A 25,868-nucleotide genomic window follows, 5' to 3' on the forward strand; every position below is an offset into this window, starting at 1 on the left:
GGATACATTCTGAGAAATGCATCATTAGGGGAACATCACAGAGTACTTACACAAACCTCGATGGTGTAGCCGACGACGCACCTAGCCTATCCATGACATAGTAAATGGCTCCTAAACTACAGACTTGTACAGCATGTTACTGTACTGAATACTGAGGCTACTGTAATGCAATGGTATCTGTGTATCTAAACATAGAAAAGGTACAGGAAAAACACAATATTAATCTTATGGGACCACCATTATATATGCAGTCTGTAGTTGACTGAAATGTCAGTATGTGGTGTAGGACTGTGCTTACTACGTTTATTATAACATCTATTAATATGTAATTTATTACATTATGTTATTATAACGGTATTGACTGTTAGAAAAAATGTTTAGAGCTAATAGCAAGTTCCTTGGATTGAGATGTTAATATTTTTTATATTATTTTTATTGTTCTTTTTCTTTTTTGAGACAGAGTCTTACTCTGTCATCCAGACTGGAGTGCAGTGGCGCAATCTCGGCTCACTGCAACCTTTGCTTTCTGGGTTCAAGTGATTCTCCTGCCTCAGCCTCCCGAGTAGCTGGGATTACAGGCATGTGTCAATACACTCGGCTAATTTTTGTATTTTTAGTAGAGACAGGGTTTCACTATGTTGCCTAGGCTGGTTTCAAATTCCTGGCCTCAAGTTATCTGCCCTCCTGGGCTTCCCAGAGTGTTAGGATTACAGGCATGAGCCACTGTACTGGCCAAGGTTTTATTTATTTCTTAATTTTTTGTGACAGTCTCACTCCGTCTCCCAGGCTGGAGTGCACAGGCACGATCTCGGCTCACTGTAACCTCTGCATCCCAGGTTCAAGCAATTTTCTCATGACTCAGCTACCGAATAGCTGGAATTACAGGCATGTGCCACCCTGCCCCACTGATTTTTGTATTTTTTAGTAGAGATGGGTTTCATCATGTTGGTTAGGCTCACTTTGAAGTCCTGGCCTCAAATGATCTGCCTGCCTCGGCCTCCCAAAATGTTGGGATTACAGGTGTGTGCCACCACGCCTGGCCTATGACCAGGTTTTAAACAGAAGACTGTCTCAAACCTTAAGTTCTCTCTAAACAGAATCAAAACACTGAGCTAAGGCTTCGAAAAGTGTTTAAGATGCTTTTGAGAGAACTTGATATTTTCATGTTTGTCAAACAAGTTTGTGTGAATGAGCTTAGAATGTCCCTAAATGATTTTTTTTTTCAGTTGAGGTGTAGTCCATGAGAGTATCAAGGCTCTTCTCACAGTCTGTAATAAAAATAATTAAGTCTTGTGGTACTTTTCTTTTTTTAGAGTTGATACCATCCATCCCCAGATAATATGCATATCATTGTTTGAGGCTGTCCATGAATTGTTAGACAAGTTCAAATGATGCCCTAAATGTTATTTATATTTATTGGCTTTAAGGAAACAATTACCATCATTTTTTTGGTCTATTTTGACACTGGGACTTGCTCTGTTGCCCGACTGGAGTGCAGTGGCAAGATCATTGCTCACCGCAGCCTCGAACTCCTGGGCTCAAGGGATCCTCCCACCTCAGCTTCCCAAGTAGCTGAGAGTACAGGCCAATTGCCATGTTTTCAATGTCTTTCCATTCCCTGTCTTTCTAGATGTTGCTGCTGAGGAGGAATGTAGATATTCAGGCCACTGCACGTTTGCTTATTGCCAAGAGGAGATAGATGTGTGGACACTGGAGCGGAAAGGAGCATTCAGCCGCGAGGCTTTCTTTGGTGGCAATGGAAAGATTAATCTTACTGTGTTCAAACTTCTCCAGGAGCATCTTGGAGAATTTATATTCCTTTGTGAGGTGCATTCTCCAAAACTTATTTTCCACTGTAAAGTTGAATTTGCAAGCCCAGTGGTATTGTCCTGCCATGTGATAAAATATTCACTCAGTAAATGAATATTCATTTATTTATATGATAAATAATATCATATTTATGAATAAAATATTCCTCTGGTCCTACCATGTGATAAAACATTCATTCAGTAAATTAGCTACTACTGTTACCAAAAAGAATATTAAAACTTCATATTGAGTATTAATTTTGTAATGATATTGAAACTAGGGCAATATTCTGGGTACAAAATTTACATTTTGTATTTTTTTTTGATAATCTTTCTCTCTCTATTCCAGAAATGTTTTGATCATAAGCCTAGAATGATAAGTAAAAGAAATAAAGATAATTCTACTGCTTGCTCTCACCCGGTTACAAAGCATGAGTTTGAAGACAATAAGTATGTTGATAGTTTCTAATTTCTGTAATGACAAAATAGATTCTTTTTCTAGATCTGAATAAAAACTAGTAGTAGTGTCTGTCCAGGCATTGCCCTTTCACCATTTGTTGTTATTTTGAAGAATAATGATGAAATTTTAAAATGTCTTTTAGTAGATTTGGCTGGGAAGTGAATAATTAAATATATTATGTAAAACAGAAAAGCATTATTGATGTATAGTTTCTCATGACACGGATTTAGGTATTTTATGACTTAAATTATAAGTACTCCCCCCAATTAATTCAACAATTGCATGTAGTGATTTGGTTTTTTTGTTTGTTTTTTTGAGACAGAGTCTTGCTCTGTCACCCAGGCTAAAGTGCAGTGGCATGATCTTGCCTCACTGCAAGTTCTGCCTCCCAGATTCAAGCAATTCTCCTGCCTCAGCCTCTCGAGTAGCTGGGATTATAGACACCCACCACCAGGCCCGGCTAATTTTTTGTATTTATTTATTTATTTTTTTGAGAAGAAGTCTTGTTCTGTTCCCACGCTGGGGTGCAGTGGCGCGGTTTCAGCTCACTGCAACCTCTGCCTCCTGGGTTCAAGCGATTCTCCTGCCTCAGCCTCCCGAGTAGCTGGGATTACAGTCATGTGCCACCACACCAGCTAATTTTTGTGTTTTTAGTAGTGACAGGGTTTTACCATGTTGGCTGGGCTGGTCTCGAACTCCTGACCTCAAGTGATCCACCCGCCTTGGCCTCCCAAAGTGCTGGGATTACAGGAGTGAGCCATCACGCCTGGCCAATTTTTTGTATTTTTAGTAGCGACAGGGTTTCAACATGTGGGCCAGGCTGGTTTCAAACTCTACCTCAGGTGATCCCCTCGCCTCGGCCTCCCAAAGTGCTGGGATTACAGGTGTGAGCCACTGTGCCTGGCCCTTATGATTTTTTTTTTTTTTTTCTGATAAAAATTTAAAATGTGGGGCCGGGCGTGGTGGCTCACGCCTGTAATCCCAGCACTTTGGGAGGCCGAGGCAGGCAGATCACGAGGTCAAGAGATCGAGACCATCCTGGCTAACACGGTGAAACCCCATCTCTACTAAAAATACAAAAAAAAATTAGCCGGGCGTGTTGGCGGGCGTCTGTAGTCCCAGCTACTCAGGAGGCTGAGGCAGGAGAATGGTGTGAACCTGGGAGGCGGAGCTTGCAGTGAGCTGAGATCGCGCCACTGCACTGCAGCCTGGGTGACAGAGCGAGACTCTGTCTCAAAAAAAAAAAAAAAAATTTAAAATGTTTTGTCAGTGTAGATTATATATATATATTTGAAAAATCTGTGGCAGAACAATATTAAAATGTCACTGTTTTCATCTTAGGTGCCTTGTCCACATTTTGCGAGAGACAACAGTAAAATACTCCAAAATACGTTCCTTTCATGGTCAGTGTCAGCTTGATTTATGTCGACATGAGGTTCGGTATGGCTGTTTAAGGGAAGATGAGTGCTTTTATGCCCATAGTCTTGTGGAACTGAAAGTCTGGATAATGCAAAATGAAACAGGTAGGTTTGTGTGCAACTGAGAAGTATGTCTCCTCAAAAGCAGACAGGGTTTAATGAAACAGTAATTTGGGCCTGGCATGGTGGCTCATGCCTGTAATCCCACTATTTTGGGAGGCTGAGGCAGATGGATCACTTGAGGTCAGGATTTCAAGACCAGTCTGGCCAGTACGGTGAAATCCCCATATCTACAAAAAATACAAAAATTAATCTGGCGTGGTGGCGGGCGCCTGTAATCCCAGCTACTTGGGAGGCTGAGGCATGAGAATTGCTTAAACCTGGGAGGCAGAGGTTGCAGTGGGCCAAGATCACAACACTACACTCCAGTCTGGGTGATAATGCGAGACTGTCTCAAAAAAAAAAACAAAAGGGAATTTGGAGACCCCCCCTTCTCCATCAACCAGATGTGGCGACGCTATTGATTTTGTCCAGAGCTTTAAACTTTTGATTTTTAGAGTTGCCTATTCTGAGTGGTTCTCATGTCATTAATTATTGATACGAGTTGATACCTGGAATTGTTGGGAGGAAAGATTCCTCAGAAGGCACAAAAAGCTGTATTTGTGTATATTCCATTTCAAAAAAGTAACGTGGTATTCATCCTTGCTGATGGATTAGGATGTATGAGAATACTTTGGAAGCTGAAGGTTCTCCACGTCTGACTGCACCCAGATTGGTGGGCTGTTGTTCGTATAGATATAATTTAAAGGAAGGCTTGTACATTCCCCAGGTATCTCACATGATGCTATTGCTCAAGAATCTAAACGATATTGGCAGAATTTGGAAGCAAATGTACCTGGAGCGCAGGTATTTTTCTCTTGTGTACTTTCTGCATTTGGTGTCCTTTCTGGAATTGCCTAATAGATGTTGGTTGTTGGTGGATGCAGTTAACATTTACAGTCCAGTTACTTTCTTAATGTTCATTCAGGTGAGTCATTCTTATGTGAAAAAACAATTTGCATTTTAGTTGACCACCATAAAAAAATTATGCAGCGCACAATGCCTGCCAAGAGTGTAGGACACTGTTTTCTTATTTCATTTAATTGACAAAACAACTGGAGTTCTAGGCTTTATGGATTCTTGGAGTAAGTGGGTTAGATTATTTTTATAGTTTAGCTTTCCACCTGGCATGTCTCGTTTTTCCACTGCTCTCTCCTCAACACCCCTGACCCAAATGAAACAATTCTAGTCATCAGTTTCAAAGATGAGTTTCATAAATTAAAGTTTGGCATCTATAATCTACTTTTATGATATTCTCTTACATTTGGGGGAAGAATTGGAGATTTAGTTATCAGATATAATGGTCAAGTCATCAAGCCAGATAAAAATGGGAAATTGTTTACTATTGTGAAAAAAATGCATGTTGATTTAGTATTTTGTCATCAGAAAACTGGTTTTCTGTAAAAAAAAAAAAATTAAAAGGAATCTTTTAATTGTTTAAGGTACTTGGTAATCAAATAATGCCTGGATTTCTTAATATGAAGATAAAGTTTGTGTGCGCCCAGTGTCTGAGAAACGGTCAAGTCATTGAACCAGACAAAAACAGAAAATATTGTAGTGCAAAAGCAAGGCATTCGTAAGTATTGTGTGTGGAAACAATTTCTATTTTGTAATTTTCTGTTTCATAGGTGTAAAATCATACACATAAGAAAAAAGTTTAAGGCTTTGAAGAGAGGAGAGAAAAATAGATAACTTAGGATAATTACAAACACAAGAGAAGAGATTTTTAGGACCTAGTAGATAAGAATTCAAAAGTAGTGTTTTTTTCCTGTATTTTATCAATTCTTTGTTTAGAGTTTGTAGGGAATGTTTGTAAATGACAATAGGAAGTGACAATGTAGAATCATAAGGTATTTCTTTTAGAAGCATTGAGAAAAAAATTCTCTGGTTCCTCAGGTACAAACTTTGTGCCTCGCCCTTTGTGTTATGTCTTTTGCTCGTGTGTCTTTGTTTTTTTCTGAACTCCATTTTTCTTAGGTGGACCAAAGACCGGCGTGCGATGAGAGTGATGTCTATTGAACGTAAGAAGTGGATGAACATCCGTCCTCTCCCCACAAAGAAACAAATGCCTTTACAGTTTGATGTACATACGTAATTTTTAAGCCACTTTTTTTTAAATTAGGCATTTCAAATCATTAGAAAATAGTAGTAATTCAGATTGAAACTCAAGCCCTTTAAATACTGTTCGTCAGTAATAATGCTATTTAAATTGTTCCTCTTTGGTTTTCCTTCCCCTTTAGTATATGTATGGTTCCATAGCAGTTTTCATATTGATTGGAATTTTATGAGTTACTTGGAAAAAGTAAATAGATGTGGATCTGGGGAAAAGTTATGGGGATAATTTAACTTATTTTTAGATGAATTACTTTGGGGAGGGAATGAGAGCAAATTTTATTTAATTGCGATACCAAACCTAAGGTTTTCAGTATTATGAATGCTGTTGATGAGTTTGTTTTTATCATGCCTTGTCTCTTTCACTGCAGCAAGGGATACATAGCTATAAGACACCTAACTTTATAAAACTTTCTAAAAGTAACACAAAGAAAAATGTTCAATGTTAGAGGAACATGTTCTTCAAAAATTAGAAAATAGTAGGCTAACTTAAAGTTAGGATAGTATTTCATTCACACAGTGCCACATTTCATCTTGGTACACTGTAGCACCTTACCTGATCTTGAAGATGACTGTCCGAGCAAACCACTTGAGTTGTCCTGGACTTTCTTCTTCACGAGAGAGAGGGTCTGGAGAGCATCTAGAGGCACTTCACACGTGTGTTAGCAGACAGGGACTCTTGGAGCATCTACACATAGTAAGCTCTCTACCGGATGGAGGAAATATGGAGGGAACCTTTTGCCCAGAGAAGCAGGGCAGATGGACTGTAGAGTCCCCTTGTAAATGAGGCCTCTCTCTGAACTGCAAGAAAGAGTTGAAGAAGAGGTAGATGTATTTTTCACCGCTTTACAGTACCTTGCAGTTCTGTAAAACTTACACAAGTAACACAGCCAGTCTTTTCGAGGCGTTGGTAGGTTTGTGTTTTATCCTAAAGTGGTTTTAGACTCAGATTTTATTAATGGGTTATGTAGGAGGGGGAAAGAGGTTTATTTGGAACCTTGATTTCTTGTGGTTTAAAGAATGATGGAGATAATATGTATATCAAGTACTTTGTTAAAATGAGTACAACTGAGAACAACCCTGGTTCCTGAGGCAGCTGCTTAGAGTATTGGTTATTCTTTAATTTCGAACATGGTGTAGTACTGTGCAACATTACAGTAGCTCATTTCCTCTTTTTTTCCCCCTGCCATACTAGGTATTGCTAAGGGACTTTTTTCCTTTTTTTCTTTTTTCTTTTTGCATTTTTTCTTGCTCTGTCACCTAGGCTGGAATGCAATGTTGCGATCTCCACTCACCGCAACCTCCACCTCCTCGGTTCAAGCAATTCCTCTGCCTCAGCCTCCCGAGTAGCTGGGATTACAGGCGTGTGCCACCACGCTCAGCTAATTTTTGTATTTTTTTTTAGTAGACATGAGGCTTCACCATGTTGGCCAGGCTTGTCTCGAACTCTTGACCTCAAGTGACCCACCGCCTCGGCCTCCCAAAGTGTTGGGATTACAGGCGTGAGCCACCGTGCCCAGCCTAGGACCTTTTTTCTTAAAGAAGAAATTATACTGTGTGTGTGTATGTAGAGAGAGTGGTGAGGCTTAAAGACAGTGGGCTTCAAAGTATGCCAGAAAGGCCCCAGTCAAGTTATTCAGCCTCAGTTTGCTCACCTGTAATTGGGAATAATTATGTGCGATGGTGTTATGTAAACACCTGGCACAGTACCCGGCCTTCTCCTTTACCTGCTCTTCTTCCTGCTCCTTATCGTTGAGCTTTGAAAGACTATGGTAAATGTTTCCCTAGTAATATGACTAAGTACTTATTGGGGTTTGACCAGGGAAAGAATATGACTATTTTATCCAGTACTGACTTTATGCAGAAGACTTTAAGGGTGGGTCACTGACATTGGTCCAAGGGAAGAAATGTACAGTGTTAAGGGGGCTGATCCAAAACTCTGAAAAACGTCACAGATGCTAAGCATTTAATGTCATGTAAGCTAAATAATGTAGGGCCAGCTCCTGTTGAAGCACAAACTAAGAAAAGCTAATAATTAGTTGTACTAGGATTTATACCTCATACAGACAAGTAGGTTGATGGTATTCAAGAATGCGTTCTCAGTGACGGAGGTTTTCTTGGTTCCTGGCTCATGATTCTTAGGGAAGTCTGTGTTCTGCTGATCACGATCACTTTATTTTCCTACCAGTATCACTGTATTTACTTTGTTAAATAAAAATACAAATAACCTGAAGAGGTATTATTTGAAAGCTATGTAACTCCATGGTATGGCTAGTGTGATAATTGTCTTCTGATAATGCATATGTAGTGAATTATGGCCGAGGTTAGCTTCCAGTACTGGTTATAAGTAAGTTAAATTTCTGAAATGTTTTGGGCACTGTTCAGTACCCTTTGGAGTAGCCTGCAGTTTCTTTACTGCTTTCAAGTGCTGATGTGGAGGAATCATTAGTGTTGGGCAGGGGAAACAGGAGCTGTCAGACTGAGAGGGCCAGGGATGTTCACTGTGGAGATTAAATGTTGTGAGTGAGTGAGTTTGTAGACATTTCCTTGTAAGAAAATGTTCCATGCTTTACTCTGTTTTGGACATTTTCTTTTGAAAAAATTTGAGATAGAAACCTTAATATCATTTCATATATTTAGAGCATATAGTTAATTTGAACAGAGTCAAATTAATCGTATTTTAGAATTTGATTACTAAGTATTAGCATGGATAATAATGCTTCTTTTGCTTAAATGTAAAAATTAGGCAGTTTTACTAGGTGTACTTTGTCTTAATCATATTCCTATTTTTTTATACAGCTGTGCAACCATATTGCTTCTGGGAAAAAATGTCAATATGTTGGAAACTGTTCCTTTGCTCATAGTCCTGAGGAAAGAGAAGTTTGGACTTACATGAAGGAGAATGGGAGTAAGTTAATCTTTTAGCTGTGTCCTTGAGCTAGGTTGCCTGAAAGTTCCTTTCCTCTCTATAAATATGCCAGCTTCCTGTGAACACAGAAAGCAGTTTGCATTCTAAACAGTTGCCCCCTGTTTCATCAGTAGCTCTGTTGGTGATGATGCCTGGAAAATGTGGGCACAGCCTCAGTGGGGTGGAATGTGGCATCTGATCTGTGTTTGGTTAGGTCAGATTTGGATATAAATATATGGGTCTGCATCCTTACTTGTAATAGATGTATTCCTAAAAAATGGCCTGGGGAAGTTCAGTACTCTCTTGACTGTTTAAATCAGATCATCTGCTCTTATTGGAAATAGTTTGCCCTCTGAATTAACCAGGTTAGAATTGGGGGTTTCTTCAGGGAGGCATTACTAATCAAACAGGCTCAGAATCAGAGGTCCAAGGAAAGAATGTTGATTTTGGTCAAATTCCAAGTTTATTGTGGGAGCCTTTGAGAGGAGCCGCAGACAACCTTTCACTTGTGACCATAAAATGTTTTACTGCAAGGATCATTATTCTTTAATCTTAAGTAAACTGATGAAAGGTATACTGACTGCAGTCTCTGGATTATAAGACCCAACCAGATTTGACTGTCGCCTGCTATGTTTCAACCACATAGATCGTCAGTGGCGTGTGGAGGAGATTCCGTCTAGCTGTCTTGCTGGGAGTGAGGCCATGCAGTCTGGCCTGACTGAAGATGCCCTTGCATACCAGGCTTTTGCAATGACTCCTCCCACCACTGGTCTTAAGGAAGAAGAATTTCTAGTTTATCTCTAATCTTTGCCTGATGATACATTGTTAGAAATCATTAGGCAGACAACAAAGCCAAGTTTTGGCTAGATCCTCATTACCAGAGTTTTTAGCACAGTGGTTCTCAACTGGGAACAAATTTTGCCACTCTCCTTCCCTGGGGACATTTGGCAATGTCTGGAGATATTTTCATTGTCATGACTGGCAGAAGTTGCTCAGGCATCTAGTGGGTAGAGGCCAGGGATGCTGCTCACCATCCCGTAAAGGACAGGGCACGCCCCCAGCAAAGAATTCTCTAGCCAGAATGCCAGCCGCATGGACGTTGAGAAACCTCGGCTTTAGCACTTGGCAATAATGCAGAATACACCTGTTCTTACCATAGGAAGCAACTGGCAGCCACTGCCCAGGACTTGGTCATGGTTGTCTTGTCAGTTGCAGCCCAGCATATCTGCCCTCTGGGACTGTGGCTTGACTGATGGACTCCCATCAGGGTCAGAATCTTGGTCCAGTAGTAGTATGTTTCTCATCTTTCTCAGTAAACAGTGAGGAGTGTATCAGCTCCAAGTCCCCCAAGCCACGTAAGTAGCCTTGTGTGGTTCTAGCTCTGACACCGAGTGTGGAACGTAGGGCGACAGAGGCAGTGGTGAGGCTTTTGTGACAATACTGTTTAAAATGGTTTCTGAGTTTTAAACATCCCCAAAGTCTCGTGCAAATGCAGGGAGGGGTTAATTAATCCTGAGAACTAATATTTGCCATCTAACAATCCTGAAAGTAGTTCTTATGCATGAGGGTTTACCTGCTACTTGAACTGGGTGATCTCTCCATGTCTAATATAATAGTCTCCTTCAGCCCCCTTGAGTTTCTTTTGAAATGTATGCTGACTGATAAAAACATTAAATACATGCACACAGTTGCGTGTATTTAAATGGTGTTGAGTTGCTGCTGCTGAAAGTAATTCATTTTTCTTTAGTACAAGATATGGAGCAATTTTACGAACTATGGCTCAAGAGTCAAAAAAATGAAAAAAGTGAAGATGTAGCCAGTCAGTCAAACAAGGAAAATGGAAAACAAATTCACATGCCAACAGATTATGCTGAAGTTACAGTGAGTACCATGGGTCATTTACCCTCTCTTTGCCGAGCCATTGATGGAGCCTTTCTTTTCCTTTTTCTTTTTTCTTGAGATGGAGTCTCGCTCTGTCTCCAGGCTGGAGTGCAGTGGTGCAATTTCGGCTCACTGCAACCTCCGCCTCCCTGGTTCAAGCGATTCTCTTGCCTCAGCCTCCCAAGTAGCTGGGATTATAGGCTCGCACCACCACGCCCAGCTAATTTTTGTATTTTTAATAGAGACGGAGTTTCACCATGTTGGCCAGGATGGTCTCAATCTCCTGACCTCGTGATCTGCCTGCCTCAGCCTCCCAAAGTGTTGGAATTACAAGCGTGAGCCACCATGCCCGGCCTTTCTTTTCTTTCCCAACTTCTCCAAAACCCGGCTCCCTCACTCACTGCCTGCCCTTCTCTGTTCTGTGTGTTCATCTTCTCTAGTGGTTTCCTGCCACTAGCTTAAGTCTCCTCATGTGAAAAAATCCTTTCTTCAATCCTTCTGACTTTGGAGCTAGAGAATCGTTAAGTCCAAGTCCTGGTTTCTCTCCTTACTTGCCTGGCACCCTGGGCAAATTATTTATGTCTCCAAGTGGGGTCGTCCTGATGGATTAGTGAAGTATGAGGAGTCTGTGACTCTTCCCTAGTGGAAGGCCCCAGCAGGTGGCTCAGGAATGTGGGCTATCTACCCCACTGGACCTTGCATTCCCTGCTTACCGCCTGCAGTCTGGCCTCTCCCTCTATGGTTCTTGGGGACGTTAAGTTACCAGTGGTCTGTTAACTGTTTTGGTTTTCTTTAAAAAATTTCAAAGAAGTGAAGAGGATAATATAACAAATATCTTGAGCCCACCATCGCAAGTTAACTGATATTAACAATTCGTTGTAGTTCCTGCTGTAAAATAAATAAAATGCTACAGATAAAGTTGGAACCCCATATGTTCCCCTTCCCAGGGGAACAGATCCAGTGTGTATTTTTCCAGGCCATGTTTACCTATGGATGACACATTTATTCTTTTTTTTTTTTTTTTTTTTTGAGATGGAGTCTTACTCTGTTGCCCAGGCTGGAGTACAATGCGGTAGTCTTGGCTCACTGCAACCTCTGCCTCTCAGGTTCAAGCAATTCTCCTGCCTCAGCCTTCCAAGTAGCAAGGGATTACAGGTGCCTGCCACCACGCCCGGCTAATTTTTTGTATTTTTAGTAGAGACGGGGTTTCACCATGTTGGCCAGGCTGGTCTCAAACTCCTGAGCTTGTGATCCACCCGCCTCGGCCTTCCAAAGCTGTGGGATTACAGGCATGAGCCACTGTGCCCGGCTAACACATTGATTCTTTTTTTTTTTTTTTTTTGTGAGACAGAGTCTCGCTCTGTCACCCAGGCGGGAGTGCAGTGGCGTGATCTTGGCTCACTGCAACCTCTGCCTGCTAGGTTCAAGCAATTCTCCTGCCTCAGCCTCCCGTGTAGCTGGGACTACAGGCGCCGGCCACCACATACGGTTCATTTTTGTATTTTTAGTACAGACGGAGTTTCACCATGTTGGTCAGGCTGGTCTCAAACTCCCAAAGTCGAGTGATCTGCCCGCCTCAGCCTCCCAAAGTGCTGGGATTACAGGCATGAGCCACTGTGCCCAGCTACATTTATTCTTAAATAATCTATAGTTCCGCTTGATGTGGTTTTGAAAGTTTACCTAAGCATATGTGTTACTGCCCTTATTTCTTGTTTTTTGGCACCTCCGTCTCTCTCGATTCAGTCAGATCCAGTTTCACTGCCCATTGCAGGCCTTGTGTGTGGCCTGGCCTTGCCCAGCGTCTCTCTGCTTGTGACATGCCCTGTGAATGTTTACCTTTGTCACACTGATTCCCTTGCTACCTTTACTTAAGTGCTCCTTGGTGTTTATTTTATTATATATTTTTTTCTTCCTTTTTTTTTTTTTTTTTTTTTGAGACAGGGTCTCACTCTGTCATCCAGGCCGGAGTACAGTGGCACAGTTACGGCTCACTGCAGCCACTACCTCCTGGACTCAGGTGATCCTCCGGCCTCAGCCTCCTGAGTAGCTAGGACTGCAGGTGCTTGCCACCACGCCCGGCTAATTTTTGTATTTTTTGTAGAGATGGGGATTTTGCCATGTTGCCCACGCTAGTCTCAAACTCCTGTGCTCAAGCACTCCTCCTGCCTCGGCCTCCCAAAGTGCTGTAATTATAGGCGTGAGCCACTGCGCCCAGCTGCTCCTTGGTGTTTCTAGAGCAGGTCACCTTTACTTGCTGGATCATAAGGCTTACCTGGGGCCAGGCATGGTGGTTCATGCCTGTAATCCCAGCAGTTTGGGAGGCCGAGGTGGGTGGATCAGCTGAGGTTAGGAGTTCGAGACCAGCCTGGCCAACTTGGTGAAACCCCTTCTCCACTAAAAATGCAAACAATTAGCTGGGCATGGTGGCAGGTGCCTGTAATCCCAGCTACTTAGGAGGCTGAGGCAGGAGAATAGCTTAAACCTGGGAGATGGAGGTTGCAGTGAGCCAAGATCGCATCACTCCACTCCAGCCTAGGCGACAGAGTGAGACTCTGTCTCAAAAATAAACAAATAAATAAATAAGGCCTACCGGGGTGTTTCATAATAAAGAGTCTTAGAGCTGGGTGTGGTGGCTTGCACCTGTAATCCTAGCCACTCAGGAGGCTGCGGTGGGAGGATCACTTGAGCCCAGGAGTTCAAGGCTGCAGTAAGCTATGATCGCACCACCGTACTCTAGCCTGGATGATAGCGAGACCATGTCTCTAAAAAAATAAAGTAATAAAAAGTCTTCATTTATACCCCACAATGAATGAGTTCAAATCTGTTTTTATCCAGTGTTGCAGAAAATTATTGGCCAGGACATTTGGGAAATACTATCCAACACTTACAGTTTGCATCAGTTGTAGCACTTAAATCCCCTCATAACAGTTCCTTTTGTATAGGTCTGTTCCCGACGGGGCAGTGTCTTTACATTCCTGATGCCACAGCAGGGGCTCAGTTCACATACACTGAATGGAGCTGCTGCTCGTCCTTTTGGAGTTGGCATGTCCTGGTCTTTCCCATCCTCTCTGCTTTTCCTCACGGTATTAATTCTTCCCTGAATCCTCGTTTGCACCTGCCTCTTGTTCTCCCAGCAAACATCCTTGTTTGCATACTAGCTCCTATTGCCTCTTTACCGGAGATTTCCTGGACAGCTGCCAGCATTTGTCACCCTTCTTCTCTGTGTCCTGAGTGCTGGCTTGCTTCCCCATGCTGTGGTCCTTTCCTTGTCCCTATTTCTAACCTGAGTTTCATGTCTTGCCTGGCTCTCCCACCAGCCTGGGCTCCCTGGAATTGAGTCTGGATCTTAGATCAGGTGACTGATGAGACATGTGTCTTTGCTGCACATTAGGTGGACTTTCACTGCTGGATGTGTGGGAAAAACTGCAACAGTGAGAAGCAGTGGCAAGGCCACATCTCCTCCGAGAAGCACAAAGAGAAGGTTTTCCACACTGAAGATGACCAGTACTGCTGGCAGCACCGCTTCCCAACAGGCTATTTCAGTATTTGTGATAGGTATGTAGGTTTCTACAATTTTTCCATGTCAGAATTGCTGATCTCAAATTTTCATGGACATGGCAGCTGACACGGAATACCTGGGTGTTAAAGTTCTAAGGTTGCTGTGCTCTGACAGACCCTGAAGAATTCTTGGGTTTTGGCTCAAAGTGTTTCATTGCTCATCAAACCATTCCTTTCACTCTTCTTAGGTTATGTGAAAAGATTTAATAGTCTTCCAATACTAATTTGAAATGTCTTAGGATAATTGAATAGAGAAGCATGTTCATTCCAATTTGCCCAAATGACCTTTGCATTCAGGCTGTGATTCTCAAACCCTTTGCCATAACCTTTGTTCACAGTAAATGTTCATCAGATTTGAAATGGCTTTTACGTTATATTTAAAATCTAGAACTTAGATCAAAGGAAGATGTTAGTATGTATCACTCCTTTGTTTAAGTTTTCTTAGAAAATTTTTCAATGTGGCTGGGCATGGTGGCTCACGCCTGTAATCCCAGCACTTTGGGAGGCTGAGGCGTTGGGTCACTTGAGGCCAGGAGTTCGAGACCAGCCTGGCCAACATGGTGAAACCCTGTCTCTACTAAAACTACAAAAATTAGCTGGGCATGGTGGCAGGTGCCTGTAGTCCCAGCTACTCAGGAGGCTGAGGTAGGACAATCACTTGAACCCAGGAGGCGGAGGTTGTAGTGAGCCAAGGTTGTGCCACTGCACTGCAGCCTGGGCAACAAACAGAATGAGACTCTGTCTCAAAAAAAAAAAAAAAATCTTTTTTTTTCAGTGAAAAACTAAGTAATTCTGAATTGCTCATTTTATTAAATCACTGTTAATATTTAATTCCCTAATTTAGATCCATGTGATCCTTAAAACTATTGAAGACATTTTTTCCTTGATGCCACCTCTGATTTCTTTCTACTACATCAGGAACGACTCTAGTCTTTTTTCTCCTATCAGTCAGTACTTTTCATAGAGTATGTTTAAATAAAGTACTGATTTTTCTATTGTAGATGTCATGGCTATAAACTATTTACCTTGCTAGGCGTGAGATTCCTAACTAAAAGTTGTATGCAAATCATAAAGCTAGTGAAGTATACAGTTTCAAGAATCATGACACGATTTTTAGAAACAACTTGTGGACACTGAGCAGCTGACTTGTCCTCACAGGTATATGAATGGCACCTGCCCAGAAGGGAACAGCTGTAAATTTGCACACGGAAACGCCGAACTTCATGAATGGGAAGAAAGAAGAGATGCCCTAAAGATGAAGCTCAACAAAGCACGAAAAGATCACTTAATTGGCCCAAATGATAATGACTTTGGAAAATATAGTTTTTTGTTTAAAGATTTAAACTAATATGCTGGCTTTTATGTATGATACCTAATCAGAGCATTGACCAGAAAAATTGAAAGTGTTCTAAGGCACATAGGAGAGGAGCTGCAGATTTTCTGCTTGTATTGGCGTATATCGTTCCTCCTGAGCAGCAACCCACAGTAGGTAGGAAAATGGGCTGTTTCACAGGCCTGGCCATGCTCTCACGGAACCATTGGCATCAGATGGTGAAGTGACTGCTACCTGGTTGCCATCTGTTGAACAGACTTTTGGATGAAGTGTGTTGGGGAAGAGGATAAGGTTATATCTAGGACAACTCTTTGAGTTGGTCCTTCATATAAGAATCATGACGGTAAGAGAATAAACACTTGTACTGGGATCAGAATACATGATGGATGAAATTCTTTACATGTTTTAGCAGAATGAATTTGTTTAATATAATAAAGTTTGCTACTTATCTGTATGTAGGTTGCTAAAAAGGATTTTCTTAACTCAGATTTTAAGCCAAATAACCATTTAACACTAGTATTTGTTAAATGGGGTATTTTTCTGTATTTGTATGTTTCACTATAATAAGGGAATTAAGGATAATGTGCATTGAGAATATTTTGAAAAATAATTAATTGACTCAAATTTTATTTCTTGGTCTTTTGCTGTTTAAATGATGATTTTGAAAGATTAAACCTGTACTGTTGGTATTGTGTTAGTGTATGGACCAATACTGCCTGTAATAAAGATTTTATATATAGATGCCTTTCATTTTTTCCTGTGGTCCTTTCCCACAAAGAATTATTGAAACTGGATACAAAAATCAAGTTGGTGTTTTCAAAAACATTTTCATTTAGGCAGTGACTGACAGAATGCAAATTGGGACATGAAAGCAGCTTTTGACTTCGTCCTCCTCTCCTCCGAATTTGGGCTCCGGGACTCTTACTGATCGGCTCTTCTAGGTAGCCCTTCCTGGGGCTCCTGTGTTTCATTCAAATGAGCTACATGAGCAGGGAGAAAAAATGGTCAGCTGGTAAGACTTGGGCTGTGGAATACCACCAAGACGGCTGTTTGGCATAACACCTTTGATAGGGCTCGGAGACTTTAAAGTCAGGATCTTCTGGGCTGTGATGTAGCAAGCCTTTAAACCCTTAAGCAAAGTCACTTCCTCACGGCAACGTTGAGTGTGTGGGATATGGGGAAACAGAAAAGGGTCTTTTTTCTGTGTGAGGCGACCAACGGAGGGGAGGGCATGGCTGCAAGGAGTGAGAGAAATGGAGTGACATGGGATACCATCTGTGACTCTTTAAAAATACTGGTAGAGTCTGGTTCCCTCCATGTGTCAGGGGGCAGTGGAGGCCAGTCACTGAACAAGGGGCATCAGGAGTGCATCTTTTTATTTATTTATTTATTTATTTATTTATTTTATTTTTTAGACAGAGTCTCGCTCTGTTGCCCAGGCTGAAGTGCAACGGCACCATCTCGGCTCACTGCAAGCTCCGCCTCCCGGGTTCACGCCATTCTCCTGCCTCAGCCTCCCGAGTAGCTGCAACTACAGGTGCCCACCACCACACCCGGATAATTTTTTTTTTCTTTTTTGTATTTTTAGTAGAGACGGTTTCACCACGTTAGGCAGGATGGTCTCGATCTCCTGACCTCCTGATCTGCCCGCCTCGGCCTCCCAAAGTGCTGGGATTACAGGCGTGAGCTACTGCGCCCGACCCAGGGGTGTATCTTTTTTGTTTTTTTCTTTTTGTTTTTTTTTTGAGATGGAGTCTCGCTCTGTCACCCAGGCTGGAGTGCAGTGGCACGATCTCGACTCACTGCCAGCTCCGCCTCCCAGGTTCACGCCATTCTCCTGCCTCCCGAGTAGCTGGGACTACATTGAGCCACCGCTCCTGGCTTCAGGAGTGCATCTTAACTGCAAAAATAATCGTGTGTTAGGGTGATGTTTTCTGCAGAATGAAATGGTAATGTTATTCTGCTGAGTTTCCCTAGTCTGATGATGGTTCTTTACATTTTTTCCTTCCAGGTACTTTCTCCCAAACTCCTTATATCCTCTTTTTCCAGGGAGAATAGATAATAAAAAGTTGTCTGTGGGCCAGGCACAATGGCTCACACCTGTAATCCCACATTTTGGGAGGCCAAGACAGGAGGATCACTTAAGGTCAGGAGTTCAAGACTAGCCTGGTCAACATGGTGAAACCCCGTCTCTACTAAAAATACAAAAATTCGCTGGGCGTGGCGGCGGGTGCCTGTAATCCCAGTTACTTGGGAGGCTGAGGCAGGAGAATCGCTTGAACCTGGGAGATGGAGGTTACTGAGATCAGGCAGTGTCTCACTCTGTAGCCCACGCTGGAGTGCAGTGTCACGACCTTGGCTCACTGCAACCTTCACCTATCGGGCTCAAGCGATCCTCCCACCTCAGTCTCCCCAGTAGCCAGGACTACAGGCACACACCACTATGGCTGGTTAATTTTTGTATTTGTGGTAGAGATGGGGGCTTCACCAGGTAGGTCTCGAGTTCCTGGTCTCAATTGATTACCCCACCTCAGCCTCCCAAAGTGCTAGGATTTCAGGTGTGAGCCACTGCACCCAGCCTGTTTAATGATTAAAAAGCCAGTTGCTTTACCCTTTGGAATCTAGGCTAAAAACAACCTTTGACGATCATATGAGTGTTGAGATTTTTTTTCCAAACTCTCCCTGCATTTTCTGTGCTTCAGCTTTCCACCTTCTCAGCAATTCTCTAAGCTCTGAACCATCTTTTTGGTAAATTCCATTTCTGCTAACTCAGCCAGTTTCATGCTCTGGTTTGCAGCTAAGAACCCTGCCTGCCACACAGCCTTGGTCTCAGCATTAGGAAGTCAATGTTAATTACTCTGGTGAGATCACACCCCCATCCTACAAGTGCTGGGTTTACTGCAGCAGCTTTGGAGAAGAACATGCTGCGCAGGGAGGGGGGTGGCAGGGAGGGTGATAAAAGGAAAGGGAAAAAAAAAAGTGAACAAGCAAACTCCAATCCCATTTTATTAGTAGAGGAGAGTAATAACTAGTGTGTCAACTTAGGCATGTTATCTGATTTTTTTTAATGTTTAAAAAATGATTGAGATACAAGTCAGTTAACAAACTCACCATTTGTAAGCATATGATTCAGTGGTGTTTAGCATATTCACAATGTTGTGTTATAGTCACCACAATCAATTTTAGAATATTTTCATTACCTAAAGCCCACACGCCTTAGCCATCACTCTCAGAATCTACACACTCGTCCTGCCTCTCAAGCTGTGGACATCCATTAACCCGCCTTCTGTCTCCAGGGATTCTCCTGTCCTAGACATTTCGTATAAATGGAATAATAGAATATGTGGCCTTTTACGACTGGCTTCTTTCTTCAGCATAATTCTCCAATGCTCACCTGTGTCATGGCGTGTATCAGTACTTCATTACTTTTTTTTTTTTTTTTTAAGATGGAGTTTCGCTCGTCACCCAGGCTGAAGTGCAGTGGCGCAATCTTGGCTCACTGCAACCTCTGTATCCTGGGTTCAAGCAATTCTCCTGTCTCAGCCTCCCGAGTAGCTGGGATTACAGGCGTACACCACCACGCCTAGCTAATCTTTTTTCTATTTTTAGTAGAGACGGCGGTTTCAACATGTTGGCCAGGCTGGTCTTGAACTCCTGACCTCAGGTGATCCACCTGCCTCGGCCTCCCAAAGTGCTGGGATTACAGGCGTGACCCACCGTGTCCGGTAGTACTTCATTACTTTTTATAGCCACATAATACTCCACTGTATGGATGGACCACATTTTTAAAAAATCCATTCATCGGTTGATGGACATTTGGGTTGTTTCTGCTTTTTGGCTATTGTGAATATCAACAGTGCTCTACAAGAGTTGTGACCTCAGTTTTGTTTGGCTGTAGTGAGCTGTCGCATCTGCCCTGAAGGTGTGGAGGCTGCAGGTGAGTCTTTCCTACCCTCAGGGACCCCTTCTCTGCACAGTGCTCCCACCCTGTGACTGAGGTGTCCTGGGCAGGGGGGCTGCTGCCCAGAGGTGCCCACCCCTCTCCATCACTCACCCTTCCTGGTGCTTCCTATCCTGTGAGGACTGTTTGCATAGAGCCCCCAACCTTTGTTTTGATTTAGTTCCAGGGACCTGCACCAATTGGGAAACTGAAGGAGAGCAGTTGGGGCAGATTTCAAATATTCTTTTGTTTTTGTTTTTTTTAGAGACAGCGTCTTGCTCTGTCCCCCAGGCTGGAGTACAGTGGCACAACCTTAGCTCACTGTATCACTGTAGCCTCAACCTTCTGGGCTCAAGTGATCCTCCTGCCTAAGCCCTCCAAGTAGCTAGGACTACAGGCATGCACCACCATGCCCAGCTAATGTTTTTTGTATTTTATTTTTTGTAGAGTTGACATCTCACTATGTTGCCCAGGCTGATCTCCAACTCCTGGACTTAAGCAATCCTCTCACCTTAGCCTCCCAAAGTGCTGGGATTACAGGTGAGAACCACCGTGCCTGATGCCTCAAACACTCTTTAGCTGGCCTGGGGAGATGAGAATACACACTGCTTTTTCTGATGCAAGGGATGAATGCCCATTTCTAGAAAGCCTATTCTGTCGTGATGATACAAAGTCTCCAAGAACACAAACACCCAGGCCAAGGGCCCTGCCCTTTTCTTCTGCATAATCTGCTGTCTTGTGTTGTTGGGCATGTCCTGTTTTGTAAGTAAAGGCTTGGAAGCTTTCAAAATTAATAAGCACTGCCAACATGGTGAAACCCCATCTCTACTAAAAACACAAAAATTAGGCTGGGTGTGGTGGCTCACGCCTGTAATCCCATCACTTTGGGAGGCTGAGGTGGGCGGATCACCTGAGGTTGGGAGTTTGAGACCAGCCTGACCAACATGGAGAAACCCCGTCTCTACTAAAAATACAAAATTAGCCAGGTGTGGTGGCGTGTGCCTATAATCCCAGCTACTCGGGAGGCTGAGGCAGGAGAATCGCTAGAACCCAGGAGGCGGAGGTTGCGGTGAGCCGAGGTTGTGCCATTGCACTACAGCCTGGGCAACAAGAGTGAAACTCCGTCTCAAGAAAAAAAATACAAAAATTAGCTGGGCATGGTGGTGTACGCCTGTAGTCCCAGCTACTTGGGAGACTGAGGCAGGAGAATCTTTTGAACCTGGGAGGCAGAGGTTGCAGTGAGCTGAGGTTGCACCACTGCACTCCAGCCTGGGCGACAGAGCAAGACTCCATCTCAGAAAAAAAAAAAAAATCAAAATTAATAAGCATTATTAGTTCTCTCTGGCTGCAAGGAAGGATTAATATTGAGGAAATACATGGCCATGCATCACAGCGACACGTTCTGAGAAATACATTGTTAGGTGATACGAGTGTTGTGTGAACATCCGTAGCGTACACTCCCACAAACCTAGACAGGATAGCCTACTACATGCCTAGGCTATTGCTATATAGTATATGGTATAGCCTATTGCTCCTAGGCTACAAACCAGTACAGCATGTTACTATACTAAATATCTTAGGCAACTGTAACACAGTGGTATTTGTGTATCTAAATTTACCCAAACGTAGAAAAAGTATAGTGGGCTGGGCCTGGTGGCTTTCGCCTTTAATCCCAACACTTTGGGAGGCTGAGGCAGGCAGATCACTTGAGGTCAGGAGTTCGAGACCAGCCTGGCCACCATGGGAAAACCCCATCACTACAAAAAATACAAAAATTAGCCAGACATGGTGGCACACACCGGTAATCCCAACTACTTGGGAGGCAGAGGCATGAGAATTGTTTGAACCTAGGAGGTGGAGGTTGTAGTGAGCTGAGATGGTGCCACTGCACTCCAGCCTGGGTGACAGAGTGAGACTCAGTCAAAGAAAAGAAAAGGTACAATAAAAACAGTATCATAATTTTCTGGGACCACTGTCACAGCACATGACACATATATATTCCTCTGCCCCATTCCCTCCTCAAATCCCCAGCAACTTGATCTTGGTATAAAAAGTGGCCACGAGGCTGGGCGTGGTGGCTCATGCCTGTAATCCCAGCACTTTGGGAGGCCGAGGTGGGTGGATCACCTGAGGTCAGGAGTTTGAGACCAGCCTGGCCAACATGGTGAAACCCTGTCTCTACTAAAAATATAAAAATTAGCCAGGCGTGGTGGTGGGCACCTGTAATCCCAGCTACTTGGGAGGCTGAGGCAGGAGAATTGCTTGAATCCAGGAGACGGAGGTTGCAGTGAGCCGACATGGTGCCACTGCACTCCAGCCTGGGTGACAGAGGGAGACTTCATCTCAAAAAAAAAAAAAAAGAGTGGCTACGGAAAGCTCAGATACAAGTTGGTGTGGACAAGTTAGGGCTGACCTAACCTTTGAAAAGCAGCATAGCCTGACCCCAAAGGCCTAGTGTATTTTGAAACAAATTTATTTTTATTTTATTTTATTTTATTTTATTTATTTATTTTTTTGAGACAGAGTCTCGCTCTGTCGCCCAGGCTGGAGCGCAGTGGCGCAATCACGGCTCACTGCAAGCTCCACCTCCCGGGTTCACGCCATTCTCCTGCCTCAGCCTCTCCAAGTAGCTCAGGCGCCCGCCAACACGCCCAGCTAATTTTTTTTTTTGTATTTTTAGTAGAGACGGGGTTTCACCGTGGTCTCGATCTCCTGACCTTGTGATCCGCCCGCCTCAGCCTCCCAAAGTGCTGGGATTACAAGCGTGAGCCACCACGCCCGGCCTTTGAAACAAATTTATAATTGTTTCAGAAGAACGTTCTGGGCCAGCTGCAGTGGCTCAGACTTGTGATCCCAGGACTCTGGGAGTCCAGAGCGGGAGGATCACTTGAGGCCAGGAGTTCAAGACCAGCCTGCGCGACACAGTGAGATCCCATTTCTACAAAAAATAAAAAAGAGAACGTTCTGCTGCCAGAGTAGGGCCCCAGTTGCTCAGAAAGTGAAGAGGAAAGGAGGCATTCTTTTATTAATACAGGGTGGTTTTCTAGTCAGTAGGACACTGCCTTGCATTTGCTCACAAAGGACTGTGGGTTTTGTGAGATTAAACCACAGACAACAAAAGTACTTTGGACCTTATGAAGCCCTGTGCAAATGTCAGATGTCTCATGGAAGTGTAGTAAATTCTGTTCCAGCAAGCTACAATGAATGAGGACACTGGTGACTTTTGACCATATTTATTTTCTTTAGCAATAAATTGGGTAACTCTGATCTACACAAAGGAATCAATAGAAGCATAAATGGCAAATTAGAAGATTAAAAAAACTCTAACTATATATTTTTTCTCTTATTTAAAACAAGATTGGCCGGGCGCGGTGGCTCACGCTTGTAATCCCAGCACTTTGGGAGGCCGAGGCGGGCGGATCACGAGGTCAGGAGATCGAGGCCATCCTGGCTAACACAGTGAAACCCCGTCTCTACTAAAAAATACAAAAAATTAGCCAGGCGTGATGGCAGGCGCCTGTAGTCCCAGCTACTCGGAAAGGCTGAGGCAGGAGAATGGCGTGAACCCGGGCGGCGCAGCTTGCAGTGAGCCGAGATTGCGCCACTGCACTCCAGCCTGGGCGACAGAGCGAGACTCCGTCTCAAAAAAAAAAAAACAACAACAAAAAAACAAGATTAACACTGTATGGTTGGGTTTGTAACATAGATAATAAGGGTAATAACACAAAACAGGGATGAGGGACAAGTTAAAAATAAAGGAATTAATATTATACAAGAAAATAGCTACTTTCTACAAAAGAAGGCAGTAAAGAAGAAACAAAAACGTGACAGGTGGGCCGGGCGCGGTGGCTCACGCCTGTAATCCCAGCACTTTGGGAGGCCGAGGCGAGTGGATCACGAGGTCAGGAGATCGAGATCATCCTGGCTAACACGGTGAAACCCCGTCTCTACTAAAAATACAAAAAATTAGCTGGGCGTAGTCGCACACATCTGTGTTGCCTACTACTTGGGAGGCTGAGGGGGTGGATCGCTTGAGCTGGGGTTGTCAAGGCTGCAGTGAGCTATGACTGCGCCATTGCACTCCAGCCTGGATGACACAAGATCCTCTACCAAAAAACAACCAAAAAAAAAAAGTGACATATAGAAAACAAGTAGCAAAATGGTCGGTGTACATGAACTCAACATGTTGGGACTGGGTGGTTGACACATTAAATGTCTGGCCAAGCGAGCAAGACAGCCATTGATCGCCCCATTCTACATCCACAAAAGCAGAACCAGACAGGAAGTGATGAGATTTCCACCTGGGTTACATAGCTGACCTGTGGCAGAGGTGGCGTCTCAACTAGCCATTAGCTGTGCCTTTTGTTTGTGGCATAACGCCATATTGCCTTAATGCCCTTCAAGTTTTATTTGTCTAGTTTGTAGTTATTGACGTTGGAGGACAAGTCTTTTTTTTTTTTTTTTTGAGACCGAGTCTCTCTCGCCCAGACTGGAGTGCAGTGACGCCATCTCCACTCACTGCAACCTCCGCCTCCCGGGTTCAAGCAATTCTCTGCCTCAGCCTCCCAAGCAGCTGAGATTACAGGCGCCCGCCACCACGCCCGGCTAATATACTTGTACTTTCAGTAGAGACGAGGTTTCACCAAGTTGGCCAGGCTGGTCTTGAACTCCTGGTCTCATGTAATCTGCCCGCCTTGGCCTCCCAAAGTGCTGGGATTACAGGCTTGAGCCACCGCGCCCGGCCGTGTTTTTTTTTTTTTTGTCCTTAAGTGGGGATGAAAAACGGCACCTACGTGCTTCGGGGCCTGTAGTGAGAATGGTGGACACGATTGTTGTTGTCGTTACGGCTCCTAAAACCCAGCGCGGCGAGAGGAGACCACAGCGGCGTCAAGGTTCCAAGCGTCCCCCGCGGGCCTTATCCCAAGGAAGCACCTTCTCCACGCCCCCGCGACGGCGCCTGCGCAGACTCCGTGAGCGGGGTCGTGGCCACTGTGACCAAGGCTGGGCTGCGGGGTGGGCAGGCTTCCGCGCATTATGTGCAGGGCCTGGCCCGTTGTGGGCGGGAGTTTGGGCGGTGTCGGTGCCCGCCCAGACTCCACGAGCGGTGGGCGGAGCTGCGTGCTCCGGGGTGTGAGGTGGGGCGGACCCCGCGGCGGCGGCGCGGCTGACGTGGAGCGTCCGGGTTAGCGGGTGCGGCGAGCTGCGGGATTGGGGAGCAACGGGCCGGGCCCGGCCTTCGGGCCCGAGGCGGCGGCGGCGGCGGTATAAAGCCGGCGACTGGGAGCATGTAATGTCGGAATGCGGAGGCCGCGGCGGCGGCAGCAGCAGCAGCGAGGACGCCGAGGACGAGGGAGGGGGCGGCGGCGGCCCCGCGGGCTCCGACTGTCTCAGCCCGAGCCCGGCCCCGGCCACAGCGTCCTCGGCGGGCCGGCTCCGTCGCGGGCTGCGTGGCGCTTCCCTCATGGCGCGCCAGCGGCCGGAGCTGCTCTGCGGGGCCGTGGCGCTCGCCTGCGCGCTGCTCCTCGCCCTCAAGTTCACCTGCAGGTGAGGCGGCCCGGACCCCGGGGCCCCGGTACGGCGCTCCCCCTGCTCTGCCGCCTGGAGCCTGCAGGGCGGGGTCGCAGCGGCCTCAGCCGGGGAAGTCGGGCCTGACCTTGCCCGGGACGGCTGACCCCTCCCGGAACCTGCTGCCACGGCTGCCCACCTTCCCTTCGTCCTGGCCCGCCCGCGGACATTATGGCGACGCTTCCGGGTGGAGCCCTGCCGCCCCATCGTCCCGCTTTAGTGCCGAGGGAGGCGGGTCGGGGGTGCTTCTCACCTGTTGGAGTCACTAGGGGTGGACCTGTCACTTCGGCCCGGGCTGTAGGACCCTCATTTCTCACCGATTTCATTCCCCTTAAGCTTCCGGTGTAGTGATCCACAACCGTCCGAGAGTTCCAGACCCTTTTTAGAATTCCCGCACTTATTGATCTAACGATTACTTTTATTTTGAGACGGAGTCACGCTTTGTGTCCCAGGCAGGAGTGCAGTGGCGCGATCTCGGCTCACTGCAACCTCCGCCTCCCGGGTTCAAGGGGTTCTTCTGCCTCAGCCTCCCGAGTAGCTCGGATTACAGGCGCGCGCCACCACGCCTGGCTAATTTTTGTATTTTTAGTAGAGACGGGGTTTCACCACGTTGGCCAGGCTGGTCTCGAACTCCTGACCTCACGTGATCCACCCGTCTCGGCCTCCCAAAGTGCTGGGATTACAGGCGAGAGCCCCCGCACCCGGCCTGATCTAACGATTATTTATCTGCACCTACTATGTGCCGGACACTCGTCCGGGTGAACTTTTTGCTCCCTTGAGTGGATG

General features: G+C 44.9%; 2 protein-coding genes and 1 long non-coding RNA gene across 5 annotated transcripts in view; 2 read left to right on the forward strand and 1 right to left on the reverse strand.

Moving 5' to 3' along the window:
* ZC3H7A (zinc finger CCCH-type containing 7A) overlaps nt 1-16,316 on the forward strand; it is a 45,849-nt gene extending 29,533 nt beyond the window's left edge. For both annotated transcript variants that reach the window (XM_032145267.2, XM_058434055.1), the window contains exons 14-23: nt 1,631-1,827; nt 2,158-2,258; nt 3,610-3,791; nt 4,516-4,592; nt 5,228-5,361; nt 5,763-5,868; nt 8,697-8,805; nt 10,553-10,686; nt 14,078-14,241; nt 15,403-16,316. In XM_032145267.2, coding sequence (XP_032001158.1) covers nt 1,631-1,827; nt 2,158-2,258; nt 3,610-3,791; nt 4,516-4,592; nt 5,228-5,361; nt 5,763-5,868; nt 8,697-8,805; nt 10,553-10,686; nt 14,078-14,241; nt 15,403-15,592 — 1,394 coding nt within the window. In that variant the 3' untranslated portion in view covers nt 15,593-16,316. The remainder of the gene's footprint in view (nt 1-1,630; nt 1,828-2,157; nt 2,259-3,609; nt 3,792-4,515; nt 4,593-5,227; nt 5,362-5,762; nt 5,869-8,696; nt 8,806-10,552; nt 10,687-14,077; nt 14,242-15,402) is intronic.
* On the reverse strand, nt 1,750-25,417 carry LOC131382377 (uncharacterized). Its single transcript, XR_009211801.1, has 3 exons — nt 25,336-25,417; nt 6,454-6,698; nt 1,750-1,889 (listed from the first exon to the last, which is right to left on the reverse strand). It is a non-coding gene; the product is annotated as an uncharacterized LOC131382377 (long non-coding RNA).
* Nucleotides 24,678-25,868, forward strand: part of TXNDC11 (thioredoxin domain containing 11) — a 64,675-nt gene continuing 63,484 nt past the window's right edge. The window contains exon 1 of one of the 2 annotated variants that reach the window (XM_032145269.2): nt 24,678-25,061. In XM_032145269.2, the coding sequence (XP_032001160.1) occupies nt 24,808-25,061 (254 nt within the window). In that variant the 5' untranslated portion in view covers nt 24,678-24,807. The remainder of the gene's footprint in view (nt 25,062-25,868) is intronic. The other variant, XM_032145268.2, reaches the window with a different exon arrangement.

This window comes from Hylobates moloch, unplaced genomic scaffold (genome assembly GCF_009828535.3).
Source record: "Hylobates moloch isolate HMO894 unplaced genomic scaffold, HMol_V3 SCAFFOLD_23, whole genome shotgun sequence".
In the NCBI taxonomy this organism is placed as follows: Eukaryota; Metazoa; Chordata; class Mammalia; order Primates; family Hylobatidae; genus Hylobates; species Hylobates moloch.